This window comes from Somniosus microcephalus, chromosome 13, assembly GCF_052327205.1.
Source record: "Somniosus microcephalus isolate GS21.2 chromosome 13, FLI_Smic_1.0, whole genome shotgun sequence".
NCBI classification, from domain to species: Eukaryota; Metazoa; Chordata; class Chondrichthyes; order Squaliformes; family Somniosidae; genus Somniosus; species Somniosus microcephalus.
In genome coordinates this window covers 29,133,840-29,155,223 of record NC_140999.1, presented here as the reverse complement: position 1 = coordinate 29,155,223, position 21,384 = coordinate 29,133,840, and the positions used below count along the sequence as shown (strand labels likewise).

The 21,384-nt window shown below is 41.4% G+C and overlaps 1 protein-coding gene across 11 annotated transcripts in view; it reads right to left on the bottom strand.

The window, feature by feature from the left end:
* Positions 1-21,384, bottom strand: part of LOC147108167 (transcription factor E2-alpha-like) — a 153,893-nt gene that overhangs the window by 58,166 nt on the left and 74,343 nt on the right. For 9 of the 11 annotated variants that reach the window (XM_086004692.1, XM_086004687.1, XM_086004686.1 and 6 more), the window contains 3 exons: positions 9,885-9,952; positions 7,041-7,176; positions 4,722-4,771 (listed from right to left, as the gene is read on the bottom strand). In XM_086004692.1, coding sequence (XP_085860818.1) covers positions 4,722-4,771; positions 7,041-7,176; positions 9,885-9,952 — 254 coding nt within the window. Of the gene's footprint in view, positions 1-4,721; positions 4,772-7,040; positions 7,177-9,884; positions 9,953-10,332; positions 11,296-21,384 lie in introns of those variants that run through there. The other 2 variants (XM_086004695.1, XM_086004696.1) reach the window with 2 other exon arrangements.

Genomic DNA, 21,384 nt, shown 5'->3' with positions numbered 1-21,384 from the left:
TCCAACCGTACTCGACTACAATCCGAGATGATATTTCAAACTAATAGATCAGAAATGTGACACTACTTTTAACACAAAAAGCCACAGAGTGATGATAAATGCTCTAAGTGTATGAAGCACCATTGTGCTTCAGCTTTGCATGTCATGTTAATGTACTCACCAGGGACTGATAATGAAAGATAATCTTGCTTCTATCCTACTCAACTGTCACTAGAGAACTACATAAAACAATACTTGAACTGTAACTGCACGTCAGTCCACCTTAATTGTCATTTCATCCAGTTATAATGTAAACACCCAGTTGGGTTCGTACAAGAGACGCATAGGGGAAAAATAGAAACATGCTCCCCAAGGGCATCGGTGTCGCCACATGGCTGGCGTAAACAAAGCACTCATTAAATGCTGGATCAGTTGAAGTGGAACTTCTAGTGCTAAGAAGTTTAGATTAGCAGAATAAACACACAATTTACAGATGGGCTTTTACATCATGATTTGAATGCAGAATTTCAAAAAACAAATTCTTACGAATGCAAACAAATTTATTCTCATTTGTATCCTAAAGGAATTAATTTTGTGTCAGTTTTCCAGGTTAAGCACACTTCAGCCACAATTAACCTGGATTATACACCTACAGCTTAGGTGTGAATCACACTGTCAGCAGTCCTTAGCTTCAAGAACAGCCCTGATTATACATTTAATTTCTCTTTATGAACACTAAGCGCAATTATATTATACATTTAATAGAACCCCACAATAAGAATTCAATTCTCAAACCTTTAGTGAGTAATGCATGCATAGCAACTGGAAGTATTTAGAACCAAGCTGAACTTTAATGTTAAGAAATCTGAAATCCTAAACCTTTGCACAATTGCTTGTAATACTTCAATAGTATGGGCTAAACTGACCATGAAGAGAACGGAGACAAGAAACAAGCAGAATAGAAGGAAAATGAAGACGTGTGTGTCGTTAAGACAGTGGCAGAAATAATGATTCACTGGCCATGTAGATAAAAAAAAATCAAAATCAATGTTACACTGACTAAAGATACACAAGACAGTGTACGTCACAGTATACTACTCCGTTGGGGTCTAACACACTAAGGGCCACAAATATTTCCCTTTACAATGTTTTAGCAGGATTAACAAGTTCCTTAAAACACAATGCAATCAGTAGAATGATGGAAGTATTTTAGGAACATTTCCTAGCGGCACAGGATGTGTAAAATAAAATAGGTGTGTAAACAGGAAATATGATGAGCCTTTCAAATGCTTGCATGCATCACGTCACGTCTTGTTTTGGGGGCTGTGGGGAAGGAAAGGAGACACAACCTAGTTTGGATGCACCGGACCAGCTCAACAGTACTTTAAGCACAAATTGTGACACTTTTCTTCTTCCTTCCTCCCCCCCCTCTCCCAACCCAAACTACAGCTACTGATAAAGGCTCTATCGCCCTAATCTATCGCAAAGGGATACCACAAAGCGACTCTTCAAATTAAACTCGGCAATGTTTAATTTATCTAGATATAACCAATACTGCGAAAACCGTGCTCAACATGATAAAACCAAAAACCTGCAAGTAGTCTCTAAAATGATATTGACTACTTCATTTTTCAGGGAGGTCCATCACCTTGGGACGGAAAGTAATGAGTCTGAAGAAAAATGTTAAGCGGGACAAGGCAAATTAAAAGAAAAATGCCAGGCTGCTAACAACCTCTACTTAATACACAACGTGCGCTCCATTATCTAGCTCCGAGCACAGGTTATTTCTATTGTTCATTTCAATTGCAGTAGCAACCAATGACTTCAGAAAAATTGCTAGTTTTCCTCTATTTTCTCCAACACAGGCTGTGACACAGTCTTGTTTCTATTCAGGTGTTTCATTGGTATTTATTTCAGAGTGCAGATGGCAGAAACCAGTAAATAGCAGCGTATGTTTCTTAAATAAAATCTGAGAGCGCTGGATTAACATTCAGTTATCCCATAAAAACTTCCAACCAGCAGCAAGCACCACAAATCTGATGACGAAAGGTGATCACTTCAAAGTTGCCATACCAAATGGAAAATAATGACTACTTCAACTATGTAGATTAAATTAAACCAATTATAGGTCCAGGCTAGGGCCTAGACACAAGATACATTTTTAAGTGTTTTCCTTTGCAGAAACATGTTCCTTTGTCATCTCCGATATAAAGTTAGGTACGTCAATTTTTAAACTCAAGTCCAGCCAAAAAGTTGAATGCCAACATATTTGGGGATGGTCTTCTATTAACCTCTCACATTCCTGGAAAAAAAAATGGAAGAGAAGTCTTTTTTGTTCTTCCTTTGACACTGTGCCCAGTACTCCTGGGAGCTTTTCTCTTTTTCCTTCTAAACAGCAATTATGCATTTATACATCATCCCTCAGTATTTCCTTCTTCCCACAACCTTTGGTCTTTGAAAACCGAAGTTTGGTTTCACCTAATCACTATTTCCTCCTTTACTTCATCTTTTAGTTTTTTCTACATCATCTTGCTCCTCTCTACACCTGCACAGCATTGAAATCAAAACTTTTTCTTTCCCCTAACTCAAAACGAAGGAACTCCCCACCTCTCAGTTTTTCCCCCTTCCTACAAGCTTTAGCCTTCCGAGACCAGAGTAGTCACCTAATCACTACTTTTTCTTTTGCTCTTTTTAAAATAAAAAAAGCGTCCCGCACTACAGGCCTTGATTCTTTGCCATGGCTTCTCATTTATAACTGTTTTCTTCAGCATCTTTTCATAAATAGAAAAACTTTACAGTAGAATTTCAATTAACGATTTTCATAGAATTCACATATGCTAGAATTTTTTTTTTTTTTTTTTTTAAACTCAAGTTTACAATAAAATCACAGAATGATGCAGCACAGAAGGAGGCCATTCAGCCCATTTTGCTTGTGCCGGCTCTTTGAAAGAGATATCCAATTAGTCCCATTCCCCAGCAAAATATTCCCCTTCAAGTATTTATCCAATTCCCTTTTGAAAGTAATTATTGAATCTGCTTCCACCGCCCTTCAGGCAGCACATTCCAGATCATCATAACTCGCTGCATAAACAAAAAATTCTCATCTTGCCTCTGGTCTTTTGCCAATTACCTTAAAATATACTGCCATGGTGGGATTTAAACTCTCATTCTCTGAATTATTAGTCCCAAGCCTCTGTATTACTGGTCCAGTAACATAACCACTACACTACCATACCCGTCGATAAGTTAATTTTAAAATGTCTGTCGTAATGAGGTTTGGAGGTGTTCTTGTATGCCAATTTCCATTACCCAATATGGCTGCATCCTCCATTATGGCAAGAATCAAAATTCTAATTTATGGGATTCTGCAGCTCATTTTAAAATACAGTTTTTGTTTCATTCATAGCAAGCTAGTTTAAACAATTTTACTTGGAATTCTACACACAAAAGTAAAATTTGAGGTGGCCTAGAAACAGTAATTGTTGAACACTCAAGATATTAAATTCCCAGTTTCAACCCACCTAAGGGCATGTAAACAACAGAAAATCAAAAAAAGTCTTTACTTGCCTCCTGGGACACATACAAATCATAATCCATTGTTGAGTCTCTGCCTCCTGAGTCAAACTGCTAATGCTGCTTCCAGCAGCAGCTAAGCTCCCAAGAGTACACTTGAATATCCACAGTTCAGGGTAGCAGGGTTTTAGAAGTGTGTCTGAATAAATACACACCCGCATGCACATCTTAACAGAGGCAGCCACCTTCTCAATTCATCAAGAATTCCCTAGTCTCTTCTCCCCCAGCAACCACCACCAAACCAGGTAACGCCCAGAACCTTTCCTGGTCTCTGGTCCAACACATCATTATTTTTAAGAAAGCATCCCACACTGCGTCAATATGAACTTTGCCACTTTGCACAACAGACACCTTTGCGGCTTCTGACCAAGATTGCCAACTTCTGGTACTGCAGCCACAACTATCATGTAGAAACTAGCCCAAACCTATTTCGAATCCCTTAAGTGAAGGAATACTATTCATGTAGTCTGCCAACAAACTACAGGAAACTCTCTTTTAACCGGCACCTAAATATCCGGAAATCTCAACCGGCAAAATTCAGGAGTAGGTTCAGGTAAATTTTACTATATATTAGTGGCCGTGTACGGAGTTCCTGGATCCGTGGCCGTTAAACTGGAGTTCCTGCACCTGTGGCCGTGCAACAGGGACTCCTGGATCTGTGGCCGTGTAACCGGGACTCCTGGATCTGTGGCCGTGTAACCGGGACTCCTGCACCTGTGGCCGTGTACGGGGCTCTCGTACCTTGGTAAGTATATCTCTCTGTAATCCGGACTTTTTGATCAACCAGCACCACGCCAGTCCCGTCGGTGCCAGATAAAAAAGTGTTTCCTGTATTCCTGTTTGATGATATAGTAATGACATCTGAGCACTTGGTTGTTTACGTCAGTGGGCCGAAAGAGCAAAAATGCGTTCAGGATAAATGGCACTGGTAACAAACATACAAAAGAGACTTGAATGACCTGACATATTTTGTATTCTTGGTGACCCAAGATAATCTTGAACATTATGCAGTTTTATTTAAAACATAGCTAAAGTGCACTTAGCCTTAACAAACAGTTAAGATGTCACCATCAATGACATAGGGCAACTTGTGTAAATTAGCCAAGATACTTTCAGCTAGCTAGTTTAATAAAGAATTCATTAAAGTTATCAAGAAACAAAATGCTTACCGAAGATGGAAGGCCAGGAGGTACCTTTCGTACTTTCTTGGGCTGGGATTCTAGGAGGGAAAATACAGATTAACATCCAAAATTATAAAGCAAAGTCAATAAAATGAAGTTTAAGTTTTGAACAGAATGAAAATGAATCATTCTTAATGCCATGTATGGAATAAAGACGAACAAGAGATTGAGAGCGAGACACAGAGGGCAACTGATGGTCATGGAGCATGCATCAGTGGACCCGGGAGAGGAGGGAGAAAAAAATGTGCAATCAGAAAGTAATTGTATCAATTTAGATTTTTTAAAATTAGGATCTCCATTTTCAATCGTCAAGATTTGAAACTATACTTAAAAATGAAGTTAAAAGAAACGCATTATACAGATCATCAGGAGTGATTATAAGGCGGCAATCTGATCAAGGAGCTCACATGACAAACCACAAGTGCCAAGTCTCAGTTGTTCATATGGTTATCTAAAACTTACTATAATTTCAGACGACGACGCTATAATTTCAGTATGCAGACAACGCTTGCGTCTGCGCTCACTCGGAGGTCGAATTCCAAACCATCGTCAACACCTTCACCGAAGCGTACGAGAGCATGGGCCTAACTCTAAACATCCGTAAGACAAAGGTCTGCTACCAACCTGCCCCCGCCACACAGTACTGCTCCCCAATTATCAAAATCCACGACAAGGCCTTGGACAACGTGGACCACTTTCCATACCTCGGGAGCCTACTGTCAACAAGGGCAGATGTCGACGATGAAGTCCAACACCGCCTTCGGTTGCCTGAGGAAGAGAGTGTTTGAAGACCAGGACCTCAAACCCAGCACTAAGCTCATGGTCTACAGAGCAGCAGTGATACCCGCCCTGCTGTATGCCTCAGAGACATGGACCATGTATAGCAGGCACCTCAAAGCACTGGAGAGGTACCACCAACGCTGCCTCCGCAAGATCCTGCAAATCCATTGGCAGGATAGGCGCACCAATGTCAGTGTTCTTGCTCAGGCCAACATCCCCAGCATCGAAGCTTTGACCACGTTCCATCAGCTCCGATGAACGGGTCACATTGTCCGCATGCCTGATACAAGACTCCCAAAACAAGCGCTCTACTTGGAGCTCCAGCATGGCAAGAGAGCCCCAGGTGGGCAGAGGAAACGCTTCAAGGACACCCTCAAATCCTCCTTGGAAAAAGTGCAACATCCCCACCGACACCTGGGAAACCCTGGCCCAAGACTGCACAAAGTGGAGGAGAAGCATCCGGGAAGGTGCTGAACATCGAGTCTCTTCGCCGGGAGCAAGCAGAAGCCAAGCGCAGGCAGTGCAAGGAGCGCACGTCAACCCAAGCACCCCACCCACCCGCCCCTTCAACCACCATCTGCCCCACCTGTGACAGAGACTGTAGGTCCCGCATTGGACTCAGTCACCTGCAAACTCATTTTTAATGTGGAAGCAAGTCATCCTCGGTTCCGAGGGACTGCCTAAGAAGAAGGAGACTATAATTTCCATGTACAGTATCAATTATTTTTCATGATCACATATTGCAGAGTTGTGAGGGTGGTTTTATTTAGTCTTTTGCTGCCAGCATAGATCATGGCAGACACCAATAGTCTGTGCATGAATTGCATGGAATGCACAAGGTTAAGGATTGTGATATCATTGCAAGCTTAATATTTCCCAGCAGTTAGCTGTGGGTTAGCAATTAGCAACTATTCTGTTAGAAGCTTTATGACGCCACAGATGAGATGCCGTTTTTGGCGCTTGTTCCACAGGGTAACAAAACTATATATTGCATTAATGCATTGGGCTCCACCAATGAGATAACTTGATTGGTGCTGACTCCACTCCATTTGACAACCTCCAAAATTTGACCTGGTCACGCCAAAGAGAGAGATAAAGAGAGAAAGAGAGACACACACAAAGGGAAGAGAACCTTATATAAAGAAGATAGAGTGAGAAAAAAGACAAAGATACAGGTGAAAGCCACAGCAAATAGAATGGAAAGATGTATAAGGCAGAGACAACTACCTTTTAGAAAACCTTATAGAATTGGTTTTGTTCTGACCAAAGCTACAAGAGATCCACTAGTGTAATCAGAAACATTCAAAAACTTTGCCGCTAAGTGGAGTGTAATAACATACCACAATCCAGAAAACATGCTGTTTTTCCTCAATAATAGCAACTATTTACTTTATTAAAAACACACAAAATCAAAGGGGGGGGGGGGGGGAGAAATTTTAAAATCTAATGAGAATTACCCAAATGATTAGGTAGTAACACCAAGAACACTGTATACTATAATACAAAGCAACACTTTGTGGACATTACCTAGATTACTTGGTTCTTGCACTGGCCGTCTTCGAGGATTGCTGGCATAGGGGTAATACTGTGAGCCTGGTTTGACTCCAGTTGGCGACATTGCTCCCGAATTGGCCATTCCCATTTCAGAGTTCAGAAAACTTCCCTGCATCAGAAAATAAATGCATTTACAATTAGTCTGAGCATCTTGGTTTACTACAGCACACTTAGAACTGAAAACAAAGTTTAATATTGTTAAAATAGTTGCAACAATTAATCCTATTTTTTTTATATCATTAATTTTAAAGTTGATGCACTGAAATAAATCTCGAAAACCCACAATTCCATCAAGGCTCCATAACAACTTCAGTCAATGCAGTAACTGGAATGTAAAATAAAAGCCACAAAGGTTTTCACATGGATTGGAATAATTTAACTGAAGAGTGAAACTATATAGTTGGATAACCAATAGACTGCATTGGAATGAATATGCTTGCTCTTCAAGCCATTTGAAGCACTGATGAATGAATTGCAGGATGCAGTTATTTGCTTCTCAATGACCTGCTGAAACAGGCGTTACACATCTTACACTGTGTTATCCACTCAGAAGGTTAATGTTAATATAAATGTCTAACACACTTTCCAAAAGTCAATCTTAGAGCATCTTTATACAATAGGCATGACAAGTAATTGATGAACCCCCGATAGAAAAGAAATGGGGGGAAATTCAATAAGTTATTAAATGCAGGCATGCAAACATGGGGGGGGGGGGGCACAAAATTGGGTGCCTTTGCGCCTCCCGTTAGCACCCTAACGGGGTGCAAATGGCTTTGCGACCGGGCGCTGCGCTGACATTGTCTCCCGCCATATTTGGCGGGAGTTTTGCGGCGGCGCTATGGTGTTGCGCCCTGATCTCCTTCGCCTGGAGATCGTGACGTCATCGCTGTGCACAATGCCCTGGACCTGAAATTGATTTCCGCCCCCTGCAGCAACGCCAGTCGGAAACACAGACAGCTGCAGGAGGCGTGCATCGGGCGGCTGGCCGCTTCGGGGGTGATGATTAAAGGCGAGGTGACCGAGGTAAGTAAAAAAAAAAACTTACCTTTCTTGTTCCAGTTTTTTTCGCGGGGTTCTGCCCGCGATCGATCAGCCCGGCACTCGCTGATCGAGTGGGATCGCGGCTGCCTTGGTGGTCCAGGTAGGTACTTCTTCCATTGCAGAGCCTGCAGCGAGGGCTCTTCCCTTTAAGGGAGGGCAGGAGCCTTTGATCGCGGCAGCGCCGCACGGCCCAGTGTGCAGCGCTGCTGAAGTCTCCGCCCCGCCTGCTGCCGATTGCGCTCCAAGAAGGAAGTGGAGCTTGATTTAGCGTTCCACTTCCTTCCTGGAGCGTAAACAGCGAATTTTTCAAAAGTTTAGAAACATTAGCACCTGGCGCTAATTTTCTCAACTTTTAAAAGTTAGCGCCCCAAACAGGGCGTTAATGAATCTCTCCCCCAGAAACTACTTCACTCCCATGTTAGCTCCAAAAAAATTTCAAATGTAACCAAACATTAGAATGCCCAACAGAAATGATTCATGAAAATTAAGCACCCCTTTTAATAGATATTTTTAAAAAGTTTTGGAACTGTAAAAATATCCGTCATTATAAAAATAAAAAAACAATTATACTTGGATCTAAAACTCTGAATCAAATTGGCTATTCTGAGAATATGGCATTTTTCCCCCCAGACAGTTAAAATTCAGTAATCAAATTCTCAGCAATTATATGAGCTGCATTTTGTTGGAACCTCTATTGTACAGCACAACAGATTGATAACCTTTAAAAATATATGAAAGACCACTGAGGAACGTAACAACTAAATTGAAATGAAAACAGTGCATCTCAGTTGAACTGTCTGGACAACAAGGTAACTGGGCTTTCTTCCTGTCTGGTGTCGAGTCTACTTTAATTGGAATGAAAAAAGTTCATGCCGGCCATTTGGTGCACACTGGACAAAAACATTTCAATTTCCTCTAACAATGGCTGAAATGAACATTAGAGTGGGCAACAGACAGGTTTAAACTTAATCCTCACTTACATCTTATGCACAAAATTCAAAAGAAATAACCAAATTATAACCATCAAAATTCTGTGTCTTTTGAGCTTGGTATTGCTGATTAAATCGTGCATCAACTATCAATTTAGCAGCTATCAGTTTAACAACTATTTGTACTTTATGGTTTTGAATGCGAAATGAAAAGGTATTTAAACATTCAATGCACTTCTGGATTCTCAAACCAAATACTTAAAATGGTTTCTGACTACAGGCAGCAATGTGGGAAAACACAAGGACAGGTAAATTAAGTCAATATTTAAGAAGAATCTGGAGGCATACAGCATGCACTTTTTCATAAAGGCAAAAAAGAGACAATTGCACTACAGGTTGAAAATAGTTAGTCCACAGTTATCCGTCCCACAGTGCTGGCTATCCATACAAGATCACCAATCGAATGTAAAGTTTATTGTAGGAAAAGAAAAACACACAACACACATTATGTCTCAATTCACAAGCCAGTGACAATTGGGCAGGTTAACTGGTGCGAATAGTAATTTCAGCATATTGTCACAGCTACTCAAGCTAGAGAGTGTGGTTTTCTTTTTGTAACAATTGCTAACATTTATATTTAACTACAAAATATTATTTACCATTAATTTGAACACAGTTAAGCCAATTGACTATTTACATCCGTATCAAATCTACTTTAAATTTGTAACATTGTGCAAATTTAAAACATGGCAGTTTTAGAGGAGAATAAACTACTTCACCTGCAATTGTTACAAGAGAACTTTGGCTGAACAGATAAAACTTAAAGTTGTACATTCAGTCCACTTACCTGATTTAAACCTGGCATGGCTGATTCTCTTCCAAATGGTGGAAAAGGAACCCTCTCAGCATTTTTGACTATGTAAAAAAAAAAGTGACACTCAAGTATCCATTAGGTCATGAAGTACTGCAGTAATAACATTTTCCACTTTTGCACTCATCACATAACAAGAACACGCATCTGAAAATTGCACACACAGCCCCATGATCAAGGGCTAAAGTTGTGCAATTTCCCCAATACGTGCCAGGAACGTAGAAGCAGAAAATCTCTCCTTACATACAGTAGCTGTGCAAATTGAGCATTTCATTTAAATGCCCTTTATGCCAAGCTGAAACTGTATATGCAAAACTCCAAAGTTTCATAATTAACAATTTCAACATGCTCAATCTAGTTACAATCTTCAGAACTCAGCCTAGATTTTCTCTAGATGAATGTCAAGATGCATTTATATAATTACTTTTTAGAAACCATATCCAGTTTTAATACCAGGGAAGATAATTTTGAGCTTCAGAGGCTAGCTCCATTGATGCACAGGGGCTCCTGCAGCAAACTGTGTAACTCCGCTGGTCGAGACTACCTCAGGTAAACCAGCTCAAAGCACTTGGCCTTGATACGGTGTGGAATCCAGTTTAAAAATAGCGCTCAGGCAGCCTGCTAATCCATTTGCGCATTTTACAATCCTAAGCAGAGTCTTTAATGTTTTGGGAAAGTGGATGCGCCCACCTGCACTTCAAAGCATTAAAAAACTGACCACCACAAGTGGAACTCTTATATATGCAGGTAGAGAGCTCAGTCTTGGCAGCAAGGGTGCCATTCGCACCCAGGTAAAATAACAAGACATCATACAGCACCTCACAAACTGCAGTTATTAGTCTCAAATTTGTACTGCAATAGAACGATAGCTTAAAGATTAATTTCCACATTGCTAGTGTTCCCATAAAAAAAAAGTTTCTTTAATCCAACAACTAAACAGCCCTCCTGACAGAGAATGCATTTCCGTTACTCTACGCGAATAGACACCAGCGGGCTACAAAAGAAAAACTGAACTGCCTGCTGTCCCAGCTAAATAAAAAAGGAGTTTTAAGAGATAAAATATATCTACAGTTGGATTATTAGACATTTATTGCCCTTAAGTGACAAGAGTAACCCAAGTGTTCAATATATACAAAATCTTGGAAGTTTTCTAAGTATTCACATTGCACAGGAAGCACTTCTGGTTGCATCGAGCACAAACTGTTAAATGGACCAAAATATATTACAAATGTTGCTGAATATACTTGCCACCACTGTATAATGCTTATAAAAGTTTGCATCATCCAACTTTTACATTCGCAGGAGCACAGTTTCCAAGATGCATTTTAAGTTGAGCTGAAACCTGAAAACTAGCAACCAAGGGGAGCCCGAGAGTTAACTGCTCCCAGTTCAAGATCAATAGCTCCTGTAATCCCACTCTGATTAACTAAATTTAGCCCCTACTCAAACCAGGCATTAAAGACACTGCAATGCATACTTAATGCCTGAAAACACTTGCACGGCCACCCTGCTCCCAGTTCAGTTGGTGGAGCTCTCGCCTCTTGGGTCAGAAGGTGCAGGTTCAAGTACCATTCAGGTCTTGAACACAATAATCTATGTCAACAGTCCAGTGCAGTATGGAGAGTACTGCATTGTCAGAGGTACCGTTGTTCAGATGAGACATTAAACGGAGATCCCAGCTGTCCGTTTCAGGTGGGGGATTAAAGATCCTATTGCATTATTCAAAGAACCGTTCTCAGTACTCTGACCAATTTTTCTCCCGTAACCAGCACCACCAAAACAACAGATTAACGGATTATTCACCTCTGCTGGTTGTGGGACCAGCTGGCACTCTGCTTCCCTACGTAAAAGAAAGACCTTCATTTCCATAGCGCCTTTTACGATCTCAGGACATCCTTTACATTCAATGAGGTACTTTTGAAGTGTAGTCACTGCTGTAATGTAGGAAACGCGGCAGCCAATTTGTACACAGCAAGGTCCCACAAACAGCAATCCGATAATGAACAGATATTCGTTTTTTCTTTTTTAGTGATGTTGATCGAGCAGTAAATATTGGCCAGGACACCAGGGAAAACCCTTCTGTTCCTCTTCGAAATAGTGCCATGGGACCTTTAAAATCACCTGAAAGGGCGGACAGGGTCTCGGTTTAACGTTTCATCCTAAAGATAGCACCTCCGACAGTGCAGCACTCCCTCAACCTAGATTTCTGTGTTCAAGTCCCTGGAGTGCGACTTGAACCCACAACCTTCCGACTCAGGAGACTGCTACCACTGAGCAACAGCTACAGTCAGTACATTTCAAAAGTAATACACTGTGAAGAGGTTTGAGATGTTTTAATAACATAATTAAGCGCTACATAAATGCAAAATATTCCTTTACTTTCTGGTCATCGGTCTCAGCTGAAGAACTCAGCCAAGTGCAAGTCCCACTAAGTTTTCAAGTTTTAGGGCTCTGCTAGTAATGGCCATTTTAGTTGAAATTTTGCATTGAAATGGTCGTTCATTGTATTTGTCTTGTGCAAAAGAAGGCCTCTCACTACGTTATCTGTGTATCAACACCAATAATCATTACAGCATTAACACCAACATTTATTTCAGTATCTCCAACACATTAAATTAAAAGAACAATTTTATCAGCAACTATGGATTAAAGATTCAACAAAAGGACTAAGCACATACACACAAATATACATAATTAATAAATAAGAGTTTGGGCCATCAAGAGGATGCAAGCCCAAAACTTTTCTTTGGAGTAGGTGAAGCACCAATCGAGTGAGAGAGCAGGGGTAGAACAACTTCAAATAAACTGCTGAGCACCCAATCTCAGAAATCTCAAAGTGCTACAGTGAGGCATTGGGCCAGAAGAGCAGTCGTCTCTTGGCCACTTTTAATGCTGAGCAGCACTGGCAGAGGTGTGGAAGAAGGGGGCCATCTGCAGGTGATAAACAGCCCATGAACAAGTAAAAGGGACTCCATAACCTTCCACACCCCACACACACAAAAACAGAGCACAAAAAGGAAACCAAAAAGCAAAACACTGCGGATGCTGGAAATCCGAAATAAAAAGCACAAAATGCTGGAAACACTCACACAAAAGGAAACACAAAGCTTCCACAGGTAAAAGCATTAAGCAGCCACACCCAATTAAAATGAGTCATAAAGCAGGTTTGTCCAGAGGAAGCAATTTTTATGACATCAGATCACCTGCCACAACTTGTCGACTTGCTATAATGCTGATAACAAAGGAAGTGGTGAGGGTAATTACTAGTTTACTTAGCAATACATTCACTACCATGTTAGTACAAACCTTGTAATTAAAGAAAGACAAAATGTTTATGTAGAAATAACGAAACAAACTGGTTCCCTGGAAAGAAAAACACCCCCCTTCACTTATTACCAGTTTCAAACGAATGCAAGTAATTATAATTCTCTTCAAAAGTGAATGCATCACCACAAAGATTACCTAACTGGGTAGCAATATTACTATCCCAAAGCTTTAGAATGTATGAAATGTGACTTGTACCAGAAATCTGGTTACTGTACCTGTTGAAAAAGGTTTACATCAATACAGTGATGTAGCCCTGAGCATAAAGATACATATTTAAAACACATTTTTATGAAGAGCTTTAAACACAGTGTAAGCATTAAAGTACCTTGCATTAAAAAACCTACCAATCAATTCTAATTCCTACATTAGCAGCACCAGAAGACATCACATTTTGTTTACCATTTCAGTCAACAAGATACCCAACCTTCATCACATAGTTAATGAAGGTTGTTGGGGAGGAGGGGAGAAAGAGAGGTTCGCACTGCATTCCCGACACGTACCTGCCCCCCACCATTCTTACTTACCTGTCTTCAGGCACAGGAAGGCTGCCCGCCCTAGAGCAGCTGAGGCCTAATGTAGATGCCAATGTCATCTGAACACACCGGCGCGATTTTAACCGCGGGGCCGACTATGGCCCGCATAGTCTCTGACCCCCCCAGCAAGAGGTAGGGCCTTTTATATAAATAATTTATTTTATTTTAAAACGGTTTCCTGGTAGGCTCTCCTAGCCCCACAATACCACCTCGGGCCTCTCCTGTCCAAGGCTCCCTTCCACTCGCCAAACTGCAGACTTGCCACGTGCCCTCGGCGGCAGCCTGACCCTGCACCAATTTTGACTCCCACCTGCCAGTGGTGACATCATTCCCGCCAGCTTTGGGCGGGAGTCAAGAGTCGGGGCATGCAAATTAAAGTTGAAATCTCTTGGGCCTCACACTCTAGAGGGACGGGTGGTTTGCTGCCCGCTTTGGCACCTGCGAGGGAGCACCAGAGGCGGCGGAGGTACTTAAGGAGCAGCCCAAGGCAGCGAGGCCCAGAGCGGAGAGGCGGCGGACCTGCGAGGGAGCACCAGAGGCGGCTTACCAATCCAGGTTCCGGGAGAGGGAAGCAAAAAGTAATCGAAGTGTGACGTCACCAAGAAGCAGGTAAGTGATTGGTTGGTGAGTATTTTCTTTCTAAATTTTTCTAAACTTAAATTTTGTGGTTTCTAAGGTCTCTGTTGTGTAGTGGGGACTACTATTAAGCAAGTGCCTTTGAGTATATCATTTAACTGAAGTGAAATTGGTGGGATTCATTTAATTTTAATTAAATTAAAGGGTAAGTCATGGCAGGACAGCCCAGCCCCGTAGTATGCTCCTCCTGCTCTATGTGGGAAATCAGGGATGCTTCCTGCGTCCCTGACGACCATGTGTGCGGGAAGTGTGTCCAGCTGCAGCTACTGACAGACCGCATTGCGGCACTGGAGCTGCGGATGGATTCATTTTAGAGCATTCGTGATGCTGAGGATGTCGTGAATATCACATTTAGCGAGTTGATCACACCGCAGGTAAAGGATGTAACTGGGAAAATAGATAAGGGAGAACCAATAGATGTGGTGCATTTGGACTTTCAAAAGGCTTTTGATAAGGTCCTGCATAAGAGATTAGCGTGTAAAGTTAAGGCACATGGGATTGGGGGCAAGGTATTGACTTGGATAGAGAACTGGTTGGCGGACAGAAAGCAGAGAGTAGGAATTAACGGGTCTTTTTCCCGAGTGGCAGGCAGTGACTAGTGGGGTACTGCAGGGATCGGTCCTTGGACCCCAGCTATTCACAATATACATTAATGATCTAGATAAGGGAACTAGATGTAATATCTCCAAGTTTGCAGACGACACAAAGCTGGGTGGGCGTGTGTGCTGCGAGGAGGATACCGAGAAACTCCAGGATGATTTGGACAGGTTGGGTGATTGGGCAGAAGCGTGGCAGATGCAATATAATGTGGATAAATGCGAGGTTATCCACTTTGGTGGCAAAAACAGAAAGGCAGACTATTATCTGAATGGCAATAGATTGGGAGAAGGGGAAGTGCAACGAGACCTGGGTGTCCTTGTGCACCAGTCGCTGAAGGTAAGCATGCAGGTGCAGCAGGCGGTGAAGAAGGCAAATGGTATGTTGGCCTTCATAGCGAAAGGGTTTGAGTACAGGAGCAAGGATGTCCTGCTGCAGTTGTACAGGGCCTTGGCGAGACCACACCTCGAGTACGGTGTGCAGTTTTGGTCGCCTTATCTGAGGAAGGATGTTCTTGCCATGGAAGGAGTTCAGCGAAGATTCACAAGGCTGATCCCTGGGATGGCAGGAATGACGCATGAGGAGAGATTGGGTTGATTGGGCTTATACTCGCTGGAGTTTAGAAGAATGAGAGGGGATCTCATCGAAACTTATAAAATTCTGACAGGTCTGGACAAACTAGATGCAGGTAGAATGTTCCTGATGGTCGGAGAGTCCAGAACCAGGGGTCATAGTCTAAGGATAAGGGGTAAGCCATTTAGGACAGAGATGAGGAAGAATTTCTTCACCCAGAGAGTGGTGAACCTGTGGAATTCTCTACCACAGAAGGCAGTTGAGGCCAAGTCTTTAAATATATTCAAGAAGGAGTTAGATATATTTCTTAGAGCTAAAGGTATCAAGGGCTATGGTGAGAAGGCAGGTACGGGGTAGAGTTTGGATGATCAGCCATGATCTCATCGAATGGTGGAGCAGGCTCGAGGGACCGAATGGCCTACTCCTATCTTCTATGTTGGCACGTGCGCCCCCCCCCATCCCCACCCGATTTCCGCCCCCCCCCACAAGAGTTAAAGCTGGCCTTTTGGTTTCGCCGTTCACGTTCTACACCAAACACCAATGCAGTATAAAAAAGGGATCCAATTAGAATTCATTAGAATAAATCACTCTTTTTTGTTTGCTCAAAGCCCACCCAGTTTATCTATGTTCATCTTAAAGCAGTTTCATTCTCTCCCCCTCTGTGTAAGGTAAAAAAACAACTTTATTTACCAGATCTTAGGGCTGCCATTTTGGAAACCTGTTTGCATTTAGTGCTGCATTACAGCACACAAAAATAAAAAATGAAACCAGAGAGGCTGTTTGTCCCATCAAAACTTCCCTCCAGCCTACCTAAAATCCATCATGCACACTACTTAACCTAATCACCCAAGAAAGGTTTCAAAGTTTCTCCGTGCTCTTCTCTGCAATTAACCTCCTGCGCCTTCAGAATACTAATCAAATTTCAGATTCTACATATCCGAGACCAGTTGCCTTCAAGGTACTAACTGGTCAGAAACCACCATGTTCCACACACATGATAAACTCGATTTGCACTTATCGCAACCTTGTCCCTAAACAAGTGTTCATTCAGCGATTACCTAAAAAGAGAGAAAATTGATGCATTAACTTCTGTTTGGGTGGGTTTCAAAATGTAGTTCAAAAAATTCCTTCTAATCTCAAATTAATGTTCTCTAGTCCTGCATTTATAATCAAGTAAAATTATTGTTCAGTCTCAGGATGTGGGCGGCTCTGGCAAGGCTGGTATTTATTAGCCAATCCGAAGTTTCCCCAGAGATGCTTTGATACAAGAGTGCCTTCAGAGCGCAGTTAAGAGTCAACCACACGGGACTGGAGTCACGTATAGGCTAGACTGAGTAAAGATGGCAGGTATCCTTCCCTAAAAGGACATTAAAAGCCCTACTGGTTCACCAAACAACAATTCAACAGCTTCATGGTCACTTTTACTGATACCAGCTTTTTACAAAAACTGAATTCAAATTCTCAAACTGCCATGGTGGGATTTTAAACTCGCGTTCTCTGGATTATTAGTCCAGGCCTCTGGTTTACTAATCCAGGAGCATAACCACTCGGCTACCACACCCATATTTTGATATATTCTCAGTATTTTGAAGACCTGGATCATGTTTTCTTATTGATTATTTTCTCTCTAATGAAAACAAGTGTCAGCTCGAGAAGTCTTGTCCTTAATCTATCAATCAACCTCCAAACATCAATGTCCTTTTAAATGCTACACTAGAATTGAAGCTTCTTTTCGGTTTGAAAAAGGCCCCGTTTGAGCTAAAATTAAAGGATTACAGCTCATTTGAGAGTTTGAAACACAACAGATAACCATTTTCAGGAGGTAGAGTTATAAGAGAGTTTTCTACACTGGTCATTAACAGCAAGACACAAGGAATGAAACATTTCTTCATTGCACCCAATTTAAATCAGTTTCAGTTATGGAGATCTGAAGAAGATTTTAATTCCTGAAAAAGTAACAAGGCCAGCTGTTTGCTTGGACGCACTGCAGATTTACCAGTTCTTTTCTATTTTTGTTTGAATTTTTTTGTTTGAATTTTTTTTAAACTATGAAGTTAAATGATTGTCTATTATGATGAATAAATACCAGAGCAGCAATACATATTAAAAATAGAAGAATGCATTGAGACTTTAATAAAGAGGTTGATTTAACATCATGAACGACTTGAGCTTCCTATAGCAATTTCTTTCTTGGTATATTTGGTTAATCTCTTTTTCTCTCCTCTTCCCACTCCAGTGGGTGCGTCACTGAGAATAAAGATTTGCTGCCACTTCTGTACCACATGGTTAGACCAGAATTAATACAGTACAAGGAATCATTTTACTGGGTATTGCAGGAGAACTATGGATTCTGTATGATGCTATTTAACACAACACTTGGACTGGATATTCTGTTATATGTAAAGCATAAAGAGTTTTCAGACTTCCAACATTTTAAGCAAACATGCTACTCACTAAATATTCCAGATACAGAATTCTCGTGGCCCATAGAATGAATGCAGATGCATGCAAACTTCTGCCTTTTTTTTTTAAAAACCTTTCCAATTTACAAAATATGCCTTTTACCACAATTTATACCCATGATAATTCCCAGCTACAGATCAGTTATGTCCCCAGTGATCATCTGATTTGCTTTTCCTATGCTCCAGTTCACATTGCCAACTATGCATCAAAACATACCAATGCAACGTTGTTCAAATTAAAGCAATTTGGTCACAAATGACAGACAACGTTCAAAATTTTTTAAAAAATTATTCCACGTTTAATGATCACATTTCAACAAAATTCTCTAACAAACTACAGTTGGTTAAAGTCCCCACACAAAACCACGAGAGATGATGGTCCCTTTTCAGTCAAAACCAAGACTGCCCCTTTCCTGAACAATTTTTAAGCACGCATTATTTAGCAACCGTCAGCTCTTCATTAACCATAAGCAAGGCAACTAGTACAAGTAAGGAAACCCACCAAGAATCTTACTCCAGGCTTAAATTTCAACAGTGATTTTAACAGTTACGTTAAAAGCAACAATGGCCCAGAAATTCGGGTCTCCACGGGTGAGTACGCACGGGGTACTCACCCGTAAGCCCAATGGAAATGCCGGTTTCCTGCATGCACTGCGCATGCGCGGGAAACCGGCACTTCCGTTCCCCTGAAAGAAGGGGTTGAAAGGTCAAACGCGTGCGCAGGAGAGGCTGCGCGTGCGCATCGACATTACGTTTTTTTTGCAGATTTTCCCGGGAGGGTAAGTCTCCAGAAGTTACACATTTAAAAAGCAGTCGCAAGGCCTGCTTTTTACAAGGTAAGTGGTGAATTAATTAAAATTAAAACATTTTTCCACAGCTTTATTATTTTTAAATACTTTAAAGAAAGGCAAGTTTTTTAGCCTGTTAGAAAATAAAATTATTTTTTCCAAAAATTTAAAAATTGTTTAAAATAGTTATTTCATGTAATTTATAGTTTATTTAAAAAATGTGATTTTTAAAAAAACATTTATTTGAAGATTTAGTGATGTTTTGGGGCTTATAGTATTTATAAGTTTGACAGCCCTTCCTGTCAAACTTATGAATGAAGCATTCCCTGCTACCATTGGCTCTTCATGGCCCACTTGATCCCAGGGGACGCATCGACTGCGCCCCTGGGATACGCAAGTACTGCGTGCCGGCAGTTGGAGGAGGCCCAGGATCGGAATCCCATGGGGGCCCACAGCTCAACGGCCGGCGCGCAAGGTAAGTGCAGGTCGGGGGCTTACACCCGCGGGAAGCCCCCGACCCGAATTTCTGGGCCATAATTTATAATTATATCCAAGTTCTATGTAACAGTTCTACAAGATGATTTAACACTGCAATAGCAATTTTAAAATCCGAAACAATAAGCCTATCTATACGAGGGTTCTGAATAATGATAGTGTACGGAAATTAATAGGACAGTCAATTTATTCCACATTGACATGATCTAAAACTATTTTGGTGATCTCTCTGATCCATATCTACAGGGGAATACCCTACACATTAGAAAAATCCACTAAGAAATTTTAAAATCTTTACCAGTGTGAAGTATTGCAAATACCTCCCAGTAAACAATATGGCATGCGTGCATACCTCAAGTAATTCTCATCAAAATGTAAACATTATTTTCAATCTGTCACAGCCCTTGGGAATGAAACCCACTGCCAACAGATCTATCCCCAACAAGGCCTCGAGCCAAGGAAGCAGTTTCCTTTGCAGTTAGTGTTGAAAGCTGGACGTGCCAGGTCAGCAACCACGTTAAGACTCTAGGTGGGTTCTCCGGCTCAGCGAATTGAGAGGCTGCACTGAAGCCACTGGCCCAGGAGTTGCAGCTTTGGGATGTGGGGTGAGGAGAGAGAAATGTGGAGCAAATGGTGGGAACACAGAGCCGGCTCGAGTACCTATGGCAGCGTGATAGATTATTTATTGGATTCCTTCTTGGTGGTCACAGCACACGTGGCTTATAATTAAGTACTAATCACTTGATTCATCAAGCTGCAGGGAACGTACATTACTGTCTGGTATGCTTGTGTGTCTGTAGGCTGTTCCTGTGGGATAACGGGTAGTTAAATATACTAATATGTTAGGTGCAGAGAATTAGCCCGGTTCTGTCCAAAGCAACATCCTTGATAGTTGAAGTACAAGCAGAAAATGCTGGAAATAAACAGGTCGGTCACCACCTTTTTAAAAAAGACACATTTTGGATGTGTACCCTTCAATAGAACTGAAGGCTTAAAATAAAACAGATGTATTGGCACAGTTGGGAAAAATAAAGAGAAAAGGGTGCGTGGAAGTGAATAGAAAACACAACAGATATACCAGGAGGAGGGTGAATAGGTCAGATGACACACAAACTTTCAGCGCACAGCACTGACTGAGCTTGTCCAGTGCTGTTGGCCTGTTTCCCCTGCTTTTCACAATTGGCTCTGCCATGCCTTCCTTGCATTTTCTGTTTTAATTTCAGATCTGCTGCAGCAGGTTTTCTTTCCTCTTCCTCTACTTTGCCGTATTTCTTTACATTTTGATTTGTGTGGACCTCATGTATGTTCACCCTCCACTATTTGCACATTCTTTTGTCCTTTTCATCGTTCTGAATCACCTCACCGATGATCTTTTACACCATTCAGTCTGCAGATCGTTTAAAGCGTTAACTCCCTCTATGGTTCTTTTGATCCTCTTCCTTTTTCTCCCCAACCCCACTTTACTAAAATGCCTGTTTATCTTTCAGTCTTCAGTTCTGATGAAGGATACACACTCAAAATGTCATAACCTGCTGTTACTCTAAGCCAAGCAATCTACTGCGCAGTTCCAGAACTTTGCTTTTATTTCAATTTCCAGCATTTGCAGTTTTCCCTTTTAATTTTTCTGATGGTTGATTGCACAAGTAGTAATTTCCTGCAATCACAGATTGGTTAAAGTGTTTGGAACACATCAATGGTTCTGGCCATTCTATTCAATTCAGACATTCTATGCAATTGACACCTTTTTAAAGGTTGGTTGATTACCTATATCGTTGTTGAAGAAAAGTTTGTGAGGTGCACTGCCATGATTCTTTGTAGACCCTTTGACAGACAACTCTCTAGCCGGGAGCTACAAGTTTATATGTGGCTGCCTGCAGTCAGCTCACCATTTAGTCTAAATCAGGCAGGGGATGAGTCTAGTCAGAGGCCCCGTGATATGAAGCAGCCACCTAGGTATCTTCTGGTATCTTTTTCAGGGATTTGAATATGCTTGGTTTGCACAAGATTATATTTGAAGATATTATGTGTCTCTCTATTCTTGGGAACTTTCTTGTTCTCCGACACA